Source organism: Urtica dioica, chromosome 6 (genome assembly GCF_054948205.1).
Source record: "Urtica dioica subsp. dioica isolate 48M chromosome 6, U.dioica_male_clone48M_v1_H2, whole genome shotgun sequence".
NCBI classification, from domain to species: Eukaryota; Viridiplantae; Streptophyta; class Magnoliopsida; order Rosales; family Urticaceae; genus Urtica; species Urtica dioica.
Window position 1 is genome coordinate 27,455,698 of NC_142761.1, and position 13,537 is coordinate 27,469,234.

The 13,537-nt window shown below is 44.6% G+C and overlaps 1 protein-coding gene across 1 annotated transcript; it reads left to right on the top strand.

Annotated features, from left to right (window-relative positions):
- The first annotated feature begins 10,311 nt into the window (after positions 1-10,311).
- Positions 10,312-13,082, top strand: LOC149393537 (protein unc-13 homolog). The gene is made up of 3 exons (XM_089618068.1): positions 10,312-11,076; positions 11,725-12,165; positions 12,885-13,082. The coding sequence occupies exons 1-3, from the start codon at positions 10,312-10,314 to the stop codon at positions 13,080-13,082; spliced, it is 1,404 nt and encodes a 467-aa protein (XP_089474194.1).
- Positions 13,083-13,537: the final 455 nt, after the last annotated feature.

The following is a 13,537-nucleotide window of genomic DNA, read 5'->3' on the forward strand; positions in this document are numbered from 1 at the left end:
TAACCCCTCTCTCTACACATTAGGCTTTCGGAGAAAGTATTCACCATTTAACTCGTCGAATTCTCTATATGTCCTTTCAATTAGATTTTTAACACGCTAACTCATCTCACACAAGTGGCCCCACCACTGCTGTGGGTCCTATCTGTATGAGTACCGCTTACGTACCAAAGGCACGAGTAAAAATCAGTTCTCTAAAACAAAAGAGTGTAAATTGATTTAATTAGTGCAACATAAACTAATGAGAGTTACTACTTAAGAACTTAGAATTGTGGATTGCAACAGAAGTATAAGGATTAAAGTTCATGTAGGATTTAACGTATAGCCATTATACTTGGTGTTACGGGATAAATTAGTCAGACTCCGATCTGGCTAGTCGGACTACCGAGCAGAAATATGAATCCAGCACCGAGCTCAGGTTAAGTAAACCGAAGGGCCATCCATTGAGAAGGAACGAACCGTTCATAAGTTAAGAACGAAACCCACCGATCAGAACTTCGAAGAGAAGAGAAGAACGTGGGTCAAAGACTAGTCAAAACTAATAGAAAACATGTTTCAAGCTCTAAAACGCACACCTCGACGGTTCAGGAACCACGCCAGGAGCATTAACCGCCCACCTCAGAGAGAGGCGAAAGGCAGTTACCCATAACCGTCCAGAACGTGGGATTGATCACCCCACGTTCCTCAAAATAACCGTCAAAGACACGACCAGATGAGTATAAATAGAGGCAGCAGCACAGAACGAGGGAGGGACTTTTTTACACACTTTCTTTCACTTAAAATCTCTAGAAAACATTGCTCTCTTGTATTAGATTCGTCTGTATAAAGAGAAAGTCTTGCCTAAATCACCTCTGTACTCGGAGTCAGTGTATTTTCGTGAGATATTGTTGTACTAATTTTACAGGTCAACAGTTGGCGCTAGAAGGAGGGGAACCAGCTGAAGAATATGGCTAGTTCGTCCGCACCCGTGAACGCTATCTCTATCCAGGAGACGGAAATAGAGCACCATAACCGCACCCTGCCTCTCACCTCGGAAGAAATAGCTGAACTCCTTCCGGAACCCAGCCTCGAAGAACAATTCAGACAGATGCAAGAGCGTCTCTCGGTCTTAGAGGCAAATAACAGGGATTTGAAGAGAAGGTTACAGGCAAAGAGGGTCACACTGCGAAGCGCGATAGTGATCCCAGATGAAGAGCCCTCGCACCGATCAGGGAAGGAACCCATCGGACAAGATCCGCAGGTTAAGAAACCTCGGAAACATGCCAGAGATCGGTATGAGAGGATGGAAGATGTTTCTGAGTCCGAGAAGGAGCAGTACAGTCAGGAAAAGATTCCTGATCGGTACCAGCCCAGCATGGACAAAGGACATTCAAGCACTTTCAGGCACAGCTTAGAAAGCTCGGAGACCGAAGACAGTGCAAGTACCAACAAAACAAACCTTAGAAGGTTGGAACGTCGGATTGAAGAGGTAGCTCTAGGTCAGAAGGAGTCTGTTTCGAAGGTTGGAGAAGCTATCTCCCCGTTCACGGCCCGCGTGTTAGAACACCCGTTGCCTGATCGGTTTAGGATGCCAAGCATCCCAGTATACGACGGAAAGACCGACCCGGGAGACCATATAGACACCTTTTCCTCTTGGATGCTGCTGCAAGGGGCCGGACCAGAAGTTATGTGCAGAGCCTTCTCTATCACTCTAACTGGCTCAGCCAAAAGATGGTACAGAAAACTAAAGCCAAACTCCATAGGATCCTGGAAACAGCTGTCTAGAAAATTCTTGGAACAGTTTGTCGGTTCCAGTTCAGGGAAAACTCTCAAAGAAAGATTGCTGGCGGTAAGACAAGCCCATGACGAGTCTCTAAAAGATTTTATTAATCGCTATTCGGAACAAGCACTTCAGGTTGACGATCTGAACGAAGACTTTAAGCTCTTCGGGATTTCTTCCGGCGTCCGAACAGAGTCAGAATTCTGGTGGTCTCTTCAGAAGACTAGTCCAAGGGACTACAACGATTTCTTGAAGAGAGCTCAGAAATATATCAACGCGGAGGAAGCAAGGCTGGCAGCAAGAAAAGCAAAACCACCGAAGAGCTACCGAGAAGAGCATAGGGAACGACACTCTGAGGACCACCGCCCACCAAAGAAGAGCCGGTCGGGAGCAGGACCTCTGAAACCTTTTTCCAGTAAGTTCGATAAATATCATAAGCTCAATGCCCCGATAGAGGAGATATTTAGTCTTACACAGGACAATGAAGATTTCCCTAAGCCAAAGCCGATCAAGAAAGATATCTCAAAGAGAGACAAAACAAAATATTGCGCTTTCCACGCGGACATTGGTCACCGTACTGCCGACTGTTTCAACCTCAAAGAAGCCATAGAAGCTCTAATCCGAAGAGGAGCGTTGAAGAAATTCAAGGCCGAGCAAGGGGAGCAAGAGGAGCAGAGAGGTGAGGCATACGCCGAAATCTCACTCATAGTCGGAGGACCACATGTGGGAGGAACTTCAAGGAGCGCTCAAAAAAGCTATGTAAGGGAAGCCTACGCAGGACCCCGGCAGATCTTGTTTACAGCCGAGCAGAGGCCTAACAAGATAGCCAAGTCTAGCTCGGAGCCTATTACCTTTACAGCAGAAGATGCTCGGTGGGTGATGTATCCTCACAACGATCCATTGGTCATTTCGACCTTAATCGGCAACAGGAACGTACACCGGATTTTGGTGGACACTGGAAGCGCTGTTGACGTACTCTATGAAGACACGTTCAACAAGATGGGTCTTAAGCAAGACACGTTGGCTCCTTCCCCTGAGAACCTCTATGGCTTCACGGGAGATTCAATCCAGCCCAAGGGATTAGTCTCGCTCCCAATAACTGTGGGAGAAAACCCGAGGAGTAAAACCATCAACACAGCATGGATAGTGGTCCCCGGAAAATCTTCATTCAATGCGATCATTGGCAGACCGACCTTGCAGTCCCTCGGGGCCGTTGCGTCGGTGGAATATTTGAAGATGAAGTTCCCTACCGAGCACGGGATAGGTGAAGTAGTCGGAACTCAGGCTATCGCAAGGAGCTGCTATGCAAATTATCTCAAAGAGAGTCAGGACAAAGATGTTCACAAGGTCATGATGATCGATTCAGATTTTGACCCACGCCTCCCGAGCCGAGAAGAAATTGGCCCAGGAGACGAAGTCGAGGAAGTCGCCCTAGATCCAAAGCAACCTGAGAAGAAGCTCAAGATTGGAAAATATCTTGGATCAGGTACCAAAAGTAACCTAATTACTCTCCTATCTAATAGTTTAGATATATTTGCCTGGTCGCAGTCCGACATGACAGGGATAGATCCTCAAATAGCATGTCATAGGTTAAATATAGATCCTAAAGAAAAACCTATCAGACAGAAAAGAAGAGCTTTAAACTCCGAAAGGTATACTGCTCTGGAGGAAGAAGTAAACAAACTGATCTCTAACGGGTCAATAAAAGAAACTAAATATCCTAAGTGGGTGGCCAACCCCGTCTTGGTCAAGAAACCCAACGGGAAATGGAGAACTTGTGTGGATTTTACAGATCTGAACAAGGCTTGCCCAAAGGATAGTTTTCCTATGCCGAGAATTGATCAGTTAGTAGACGCCACAGCAGGTCATGAAATCCTAAGTTTTATGGATGCCTACTCTGGCTACAATCAAATCCCTATGTATGGTCCCGACCAGGACCACACGGCATTCATAACTGATCGGGGGCTATACTGTTATACGGTAATGCCTTTCGGGTTAAAAAATGCTGGAGCAACATATCAAAGATTAGTAAATCGAATGTTCGCCGAATTACTCGGGATCACAATGGAAGCATACATTGATGACTTGTTAGTTAAGAGCCGAAAAATAGTTGAACATACGAATGATCTTAGAAGATCATTCGAACTGTTAAGGCAATATCGCATGAAATTAAATCCTCTAAAATGTACATTTGGTGTCTCCGCAGGAAAATTCTTGGGTTTCATCGTTCATGAACAAGGCATTGAAGTGAATCCAGAGAAGATCACAGCCCTATGGAACATGAGACCACCACGAAACATCAAAGAGGTGCAAAAATTGATGGGATGCATAGCTGCACTAAGTCGCTTTATCTCTCGGTCTACCGACCGAAGTATTCATTTCTTCAATATACTCAGAGGCTCCAAGGAATTTGAATGGACCAAGCAGTGCGACGAGAGCTTCGAATCTCTAAAGGAACACTTGGCATGGCCTCCGACTTTGAGAAAAGTACAGGAGGGAGAGCCCCTGGAGATCTACCTAGCCGTCTCGGAACATGCAGTAAGCTCAGCACTAATCAAGAATGAGGGAAAACACCAAGTCCCGGTTTATTATACTTCGCGGCGTCTTAACGAGGCAGAAGGAAGATACCCGGAGCTCGAAAAGCTAGCTTTCGCCCTCATCACTGCTTCTCGGAAGCTAAAACACTACTTCCTTGCACATCCGATTACGGTCCTCACCAATTTCCCACTGCGCCAGGTGCTACAAAAGCCTGACGTATCCGGAAGGCTAATGAAATGGTCAATTGAGTTGACACAATATGACATACACTTCAGCCCCCGACCAGCAATTAAAGGACAAGCAGTCGCCGACTTCATTGCAGAGTTCACATACAGGCCAGTCGAATTCCCGATTTGGGACATGTATGTAGACGGAGCAGTCAACGAAAAAGGGTCCGGGGTCGGAATTGCGCTATCCAGTCCAGAAGGAGACAAGGTAAAATTCGCTTTAAAATTCGATTTTAATACGTCGAACAATGAAGCTGAGTACGAAGCTATGATACATGGGCTGCAAATAGCAAAAGATTTAGAAATCAAAAAGCTCAAAGTATATTCGGATTCTCAGTTAATTGTTAATCAAATGAAATGTGAATTTCAGGCAAAAGGCGAAAAGATGTCGCTATATGCCGAGAAGGCTAAGAACTTAGCAAACGAATTCGAACTTTGCGAGATCACCCAGGTCCCAAGAGCCATGAATGTAGAGGCCGACGCATTAGCAAAGCACGCCACTCAAGGATCAGACTCAGAGTCAATCCCAGTGATCAAAATTGGGCAGCCCAGCATCGAGCAGGCCACCCACGTGCTTCATATCGAGCAACGAAAGTCTTGGCAAACTCCGATCAGGAAATACTTGCAGCAGGGAACTCTACCCAACGACAAAAACGAGGCTAGAAGTTTGAAGTTCAGAGCCGCCCGATATTTCCTCGAAGGTCAGAATCTCTACAAAAGGGGATTTTCCCAAGCTCTACTCAAGTGCCTGGATGAGGACGAAGCCGAGTATGCTCTCAAAGAAATCCATGAAGGGATATGCGGAAGTCACATCGGATGCGAGGCATTGGCGCAAAAGATCATCCGACAAGGACTCTACTGGCCGACATTAAAGGCCGATGCGCGGCACATGACACAAAGATGCGTCAAGTGTCAGAAGTTCTCAAACATCCCGAGGCTTCCACCTAATCCGCTCATCACCCTCTCATGCCCGATCCCATTCGCAGAATGGGGAATAGACCTAATCGGAGCTTTGCCTACAGGCCGAGGAGGATGCAGGTATGCGATTGTAGCCATCGACTATTTTTCAAAATGGGTTGAAGCCGAACCCTTAAATAAAATAACGGCCCATGCAATTGAGAAATTCGTATGGAAAAATATCATTACTCGTTTCGGAATACCAGTCAAAATTGTATCCGACCACGGAACCCAATTCGACTGCGATTCCTTCAAAAGCTTTTGTGAAAAATATGGCATTAACAAAGTTTTTTCTACACCAGTCAGACCACAATCCAATGGATTGGTGGAGGCCGTCAACAAAACAATAAAACACGGCCTGAAAACAAAGTTAGACGAGCAAAAGTCAGAGTGGGTGGATATGCTTCAAGAAGTCCTCTGGTCATACAGAACCACCGAGCACTCCGCAACTGGCGAAACACCTTTCTCCCTCGCATACGGTTCCGACGCGGCCATACCGACCGACGTCTTAATACCAACAATGAGAAGAGAAAATTACTCAACAAAGGTAAACAACGACATGCTTGAAATTAGTCTAGACCTGTTAGAAGAAAAAAGAGAAAACGCCAGATTGAGAAATCTAGCTAACCAGCAAAAGGTTTCTCGGTATTTCAACAGGAGAGTCCGACCAAGGTCATTCAAAGTCGGCGACAAAGTCCTCAGAAGAGTTTTTCTCCACACCAAAATCCACCAGGAAGGAGCCTTCAACGCAAACTGGGAGGGACCCTACATCATCCGAGAAGACTTCGGAAACGGGGCCTACCGACTACAACAGTTGAGCGGCGATATGGAGAAAAACCCCTGGAACGCTGAGCACCTTCGCCAATTTTACGTTTGACTTATTTATTTGTTAACCTTTCAAAAAGCGGCTTGGTCGCATGAATCGCTTTTACATTTTCAAAAAGCGGCTTGGTCGCATAAATTATGGTTACTTGTTAAAATTTTCGAAAGGCGGCTTGGTCGCACGTACTTATGATTTCAAGTAATTTTCTATCTTTCAATTTTCTACTCGGAGTTTCGAGTAATCACGTGCTTATAATTTCAAGTATTTGTTCATCTTTCTTTCCTCTGCTCGTAATTACTTATGTATCGCATTATGTATTACTTATCACGCTATATATAAATTATCTTTAAATATTTCGACAAAGTAAACTGGGCGGCTGGATAACTAACGAACAGTTTTTAGAAAATATACCTAGTAATAGTAATACTTTACTTTACCAAAATTTTGAAACTAAATTTACACAAAATATAGATCCGACCAAGGATCATTTGTTCAAATCCCGAAAGGGAAAAACAAAAATTACATAATAAAGATCCGACCTCGGATCAATTGTTCAAAACCCAAGCGGGTTAGCAGAAATAAAAAAATAATAATAAAACAACAACTATAAATTCTACTCCTGGTCGCCTTCTTCGCTAGCCCTTGACTCCGAGTCGAGATCGAGATCCGTCGCATCCAGAGTAGGATTCTTCGGACCAAGAAGCCGAACAGCCTCGGTCATCCCGGCGGTATAGAGATCATCGCGCATATCACGATAATCGTCGGAAGCTTTGTACTCTTCCACCGCCGCTAGACGAGCAGCCTCGAGGTCTTCTCGGAACTTTCGAGTTAACTCAGACCTAACCTTGGCTGTCTCATCCCTGGCAACATCTCTCTCCTTGAGAAATCGATCATTCCTTTGTCTCAAGGAGGTGAGCTCGGAGCCTAGCAGTCCGACTAGCCCGGTCATACTGACAAAATTCTGCAACGATCAAACGATCAGCCACAATGAGTTATCAAAAGGGAAGAAGTACCGACTAGACGAGTCAAAACTTACCGAAATCGCCAAGTCAGTGGCCTGGTTAAGCCTCTCCAAAGGCTCGAGCCTGAGAACCTCCTGAGCCTTCTCGGCAGGGAAACGCTCGCGGAAGAAAGAAACGACCGGAGCCAAAGGATCGGAGGCAGAGGAAGGCTCAGCCAGACCCTTAACGGGAGAAGAGCTCAGAGGCTCCGAGACCTTCGAAATCGACGAGGACGCCCGCTTGCCGGCCGTCGAAGCCTTAGAAGCCTTGACGCGTTTCGGATTGGGAGGGATCAGCTCGGGAGCGGATTTCTTTTTTGCCATCTGGGCGATCTCTGTTAAGAAACGAAAATGAAAATGAGAAAAGAACATATGTAAGTTGAGAAAGGACAGGTAAAATACTTACTTGAATAAGGGTAATAATAATATTGGTCGAGCAGGTCCGGATCCGATAACAAAAACGTCGATCGATCAGCCTCTGAAAGATCAAAAATTTCCGAGTGAAGTGGTCGCTCCTCCTCGGAGTATTGCGGAAGGGAACCTGGAACCAAACATAAAACATATAAGAACCCAGAACAAAAGCCCGGCACAGATTATCAAACAAAAATTCTGGACCAAAATCACACCCAATTCCGAGAACGGAGCCCTTATGGGGCACCTTTCATAAGAGGCGTTCCCTTCAACCCAGAAGAAATGATCTTTCCAATTTTTCTGGCTGGTCGGCAGGCGAGTAACCACCTTAGACTGATCGTCATTAGCCCGAGCATAATAGTAACCATGCTGCCCTGGGGCCGACTTAAACGAGTAGTATTGTGAGAAATCTTGCAAAGTGACAGGGCGATCATAAATTTTCGCCCACAGCACAGCCATCCCGACAAAGATTTTATACACGTTGGGGACGAGCTGGGTAGGAGAACAACCCAGGTCGGAAACGAACTGGGAAATGAGAGGATGCATTGGCAACCCTCCGATCACGTTCAAAATGGCCCTATTGAACGCAATCTTTCCGACGGGAGGCTGATCGGCTCTCTCGTGTTCCAAAGGTGCCGAGAGGATAATTCCATCAGCTATCTCGAATTCCTCCCTCAACCCTTGTAGATATTTCTCGGTAACCCGAGAAGTCCAAACTTTGGCCGAAAACTGGCCCTCTTTCCGTTCAAAGACCAGGGCCTCTTCCTCTTCCTCTGGAAGATCAACCCCAAAAGTCCTCCCACTTGGACCCGGAGTGCCTTGAGAGCAACCCTCTCCTCGGTCTTGCGAAAGAGAAAGGCTCGTCGTATCACGAGATTCCGACCCGCTCTCCTTCGAAGAATCGGACGAGGACGATATCTCCACGACCATAGTGTCCCTACACGACAGGGAAGACGAGTCAAAAACCTTTTTCTCGTTATCAACCCCCTCGGACTCAGGATTGGGAGGCACGCATGATTCATCATATGCCATTACAGGACGGTCCCATCCGATCTCTGGGACATGATACCACACGGGACTTCTGAGGAAAGGAAATTTGGACCCATCCAACAAGGTAACACTATCGGGATCAGGTTCCGATCGCCGAACGACGCGAGGATCGAAGCTCAGATCAGGACGCGCAAGTCCACCCATAGCCCTAATGAAGTTGAGAAACTAAGATTCCTAAAGTCCGAAGGGTCCGAATACAATAAATAAAGAAGATATCGATTGCCGAACAACAATCTCAAAACAAAAGGAAGGTATCAAAACAATGAAAAAAGAACGGACCTTACCCGCGAGATTGAAGATCGGAAGATCCGAGCAAAAACGAAAAAGCCAAAAGCACAATCTGAATAAGCAGATCAAGCCGAGAACGCTCTGAGACCAGAATTCAGAAGAAAAAGCGAAATGAAGTCAAAGGTTGAGGAAAGGCCTTATATAAAGACTTCATGAACGGTGAGGATTAAGCTTGTCCAGGAAGCCAAACACATCTGACCGTCGAAGCAAAAGACGCTACGGTTCAGAAAGGCCAGACGACAAACGACGTCGTCCTGTAAAAAGAAAAAGAATGAAGAATTCTACTCGGATCATCCCGAGACGAGTAAGCAAAGATGAACACGGTCACAAAGCAAACCGAAATAGTTCCTTACCATTTTTGCTAAAGAAAAGACTAAGAAACTGGAGGGCAGCTGTTACGGGATAAATTAGTCAGACTCCGATCTGGCTAGTCGGACTACCGAGCAGAAATATGAATCCAGCACCGAGCTCAGGTTAAGTAAACCCAAGGGCCATCCATTGAGAAGGAACGAACCGTTCATAAGTTAAGAACGAAACCCACCGATCAGAACTTCGAAGAGAAGAGAAGAACGTGGGTCAAAGACTAGTCAAAACTAATAGAAAACATGTTTCAAGCTCTAAAACGCACACCTCGACGGTTCAGGAACCACGCCAGGAGCATTAACCGCCCACCTCAGAGAGAGGCGAAAGGCAGTTACCCATAACCGTCCAGAACGTGGGATTGATCACCCCACGTTCCTCAAAATAACCGTCAAAGACACGACCAGATGAGTATAAATAGAGGCAGCAGCACAGAACGAGGAGGGACTTTTTTACACACTTTCTTTCACTTAAAATCTCTAGAAAACATTGCTCTCTTGTATTAGATTCGTCTGTATAAAGAGAAAGTCTTGCCTAAATCACCTCTGTACTCGGAGGCTTTGTACTCGGAGGCTTTGTACTCGGAGTCAGTGTATTTTCGTGAGATATTGTTGTACTAATTTTACAGGTCAACAATTTGAATGGAAAGAAAATTTATGGGAAAATTTGAAAGGAAATGTATAACTATAATTGGAATTTCATTTTTTTCAAAAGACTAATGAAAATTTAAAATTCAATCAAATTGTACCACAAAAATTGTAATTTTCTGAAAAGAAAATTCCAATATTTCTTCTGCAAAATCCAAATTCAAAGTACATGTAATCAGTAAATGATGACACACCACCCAAATGTACAGACACTGATGATAATGACATGATGGAGAATCATAAAAAATTTGCAGATGGGAAGAAGAGCGGAGACGATAATCCTGCCACTGGAGCTCCTGCGGCACCTGAAGCCATCGGACTTCAACGACACGCGTGAGTACAACGCCTGGCAGAGGCGGCAGCTTCGAGTCCTGGAGCTTGGGCTCCTCGTCCACCCGTCCCTCCCACTGGACCCCTCCGCGGAGCCCTTCGCTGCCCGGCTCCGCGCGGTGGTGCGCTCCTCCGACTGCCGCCCCGCGGACGCCATGCGCAGCCTCTGCAACTCCGCTGTGTCCCTCTCGTGGCGCGGGGGCCAGGCCTGCCGCTGGGCTGACGGATCCCCGCTCAACGCCCACCTCTACGCCTCCCTCCTCGGCGCCGCCGTCTTCGACCCCCGCGACGACACCCTCGTCCTCGACGAGGTCGACGAGCTCCTCGAACTCATCGCCAAGACGTGGCCCACGCTCGGGATCGACCGTCATGCCCACAGCGCCTGCTTTGCCTGGGTTCTCTTCCGCCAGTACGTCGCCACAGCCATGGTTGAGCCCGACCTTCTCTGCGCTGCTCACTCGGTTCTGGCGGCCGAGGGAGGGGGAGGGGAGCTGTTTGGGGCGGTGGTGGGGTCGGTGAGGGAGTGGGCGGAGAAGAGGCTGACCAGGTATCATGACTACTTTCTCAGAGGCACGGTCGGGCAGATCGAGACGCTCTTGCCCATCGCGCTTCTCGAGGCCGGCGGGGAAGATTCCGGTCATCGGGTTGAGCATTTCATTAGATCTTCTATCACCCATGCGTTTCAAAAGGTAAATAGTGCTTTTCTTCCATCGAATTTTCTACAGTCCAAACGGCATAACACAACACAAGACAAGTAATAAAATATATATATATATATACATTCTCATTTGTTTAAACACCCCCCCCCCCCCCCAGTTCATATCTTTGCCTTTTGCCTATGGATGAATGAATTTATTATAAAAATATAGTACATTTAACTGTATGAAGAATTTGTCCTCCCCCCCCCCCCCCCCCCCCCCAGTTCATATCTTTGCCTTTTGCCTATGGATGAATGTATCATAAGATTTCTATCATAATGAAGTAGTACGAATCCAATAAATAAACTCAAAGAATGGTAAGTTGTTAATTAATGATATAGATGGACAGAAAAAGATAAATACAATTTAGTTATTTATTTTGCTAATAATATAGTAAAATTAGGAAACTTTTTGCTCGCTCATGATCATTTTTTAAGGTAATAGCCCTCTTGAACAGTTGATGTGCCCCACAATAACGTAATAGCCTCTTCAAAAAAAAAAAGACAGTTTATTTTGGTAGCAATATCTTGCATGTTTAAATTTAATCACCTCATTCGAGAAATTTCTGGTTTAATTATTTCTTATACAGCCATATTACAAAATATATACTGAAAGTGTAATTTTTTGCTTATGCATTAGTTGGCTGAAAATGGAATCACCGGGAACGAGGAAGTGAGAAGCTCAGCGATGCTTAAACTAGCGAAAGAGACCGAGGAGCTAGTTTTCAGAGAGAGGAAGTGTTTCAGCCCAACCCTAAACACGTGGCACTCCAGCGCGGCGGCGGTGGCGGCGGCGACACTCCACGGGTGCTTCGGTTCGGTGCTCCGGCGGTACCTGCGCGGCGTGGCGGCCCTCAGCGCCGACGCGGTGGAGGTGCTTCAGACGGCGGCGAGGCTGGAGAAGACGCTGGTCCACGTGGTTGTGGAGGATTCTGTGGACTGCCCTGATGGAGGAAAGTCGGTTGTGAGAGAGATGGTTCCGTTTGATGTCGAGTCTTTTGTTTCTAATCTTTTGAAGACGTGGGTTGGGATGAGAATGGAGAGAGGGAGAGACTGCATTCAACGAGCCAAAGAGAACGAGGTCTGTTTTTTTTTACTTTATTTTATTTTAAATATTGATAAATAGTCTTTCTAACTTAAATATTATAAAAATAGATAATGATCTTAAGATTTATACATAGTCAGATGTTTTAAAAATTTAAATAAAATCAAGGTTTAAAACTGTTACATGAAATATATATAGTCTTGTAGTTAAATATTCAATTGAAATTAATAAATTTATAAAAATAACTAAGATTTGTATGGTGAAATAGTCGATCATTTACAAAAATGTGGGAATACCAAGTGTCTAACCCTACCAGAAAATTTATATACAGAAATAAATAGTACTTAACTACCATGTATAAAATGTCAAGTAAACGGCTTCAAGAGCGTCAAACTTTAGTTATATTGTTAAAAAGCTTAAAACCCTAACTATTTGACTATAAAATAAAAAATTTAGTTATTTTCTTAATCAATTAAGTTTACTTAGCTAATTTATGTAATCTTTTTTGTTAATTTTTATCTTTTTTTAATGTTTATCACTTAGTTCGATTTCATTGTACTTTTTGGTTAATTTATTATTAAAATTATATGGGATTTTCTGTTGAATTTCTTAATTATTTGTATGTCTTGTGTGTTCTTCATATTTTTTAATATTATTATTTTAGAACTATTTAGTTAATTAATTTTAAGAAAATTTTAATTTGTAACGACTATTTAACTAAAACACCATTATTAATAAATAAAAACGTAAAGCAGAATTGGAATCCAAAATCAAAAGCGGATCCGTATGGGCAGTCAGGTTTGGAGCTGGTGAGAATAGCGGAGGAGACGGTGAAAGAATTATTTGACATTCCTATCGGAATGAGTGAAGGCTTAGTTGAGGATGTTGCTTCCGGTTTGGATACCCTCTTCCAAGACTACACAGCGTTTGTCGCCTCGTGTGGTAACCACTAATAACCCCTATCTCTACACATTAGGCTTTCGGAGAAAGTATTCACCATTTAACTCGTCGAATTCTCTATATGTCCTTTCAATTAGATTTTTAACACGCTAACTCATCTCACACAAGTGGCCCCACCACTGCTGTGGGTCCTATCTGTATGAGTACCGCTTACGTACCAAAGGCACGAGTAAAAATCAGTTCTCTAAAACAAAAGAGTGTAAATTGATTTAATTAGTGCAACATAAACTAATGAGAGTTACTACTTAAGAACTTAGAATTGTGGATTGCAACAGAAGTATAAGGATTAAAGTTCATGTAGGATTTAACGTATAGCCATTATACTTGGTGTTACGGGATAAATTAGTCAGACTCCGATCTGGCTAGTCGGACTACCGAGCAGAAATATGAATCCAGCACCGAGCTCAGGTTAAGTAAACCGAAGGGCCATCCATTGAGAAGGAACGAA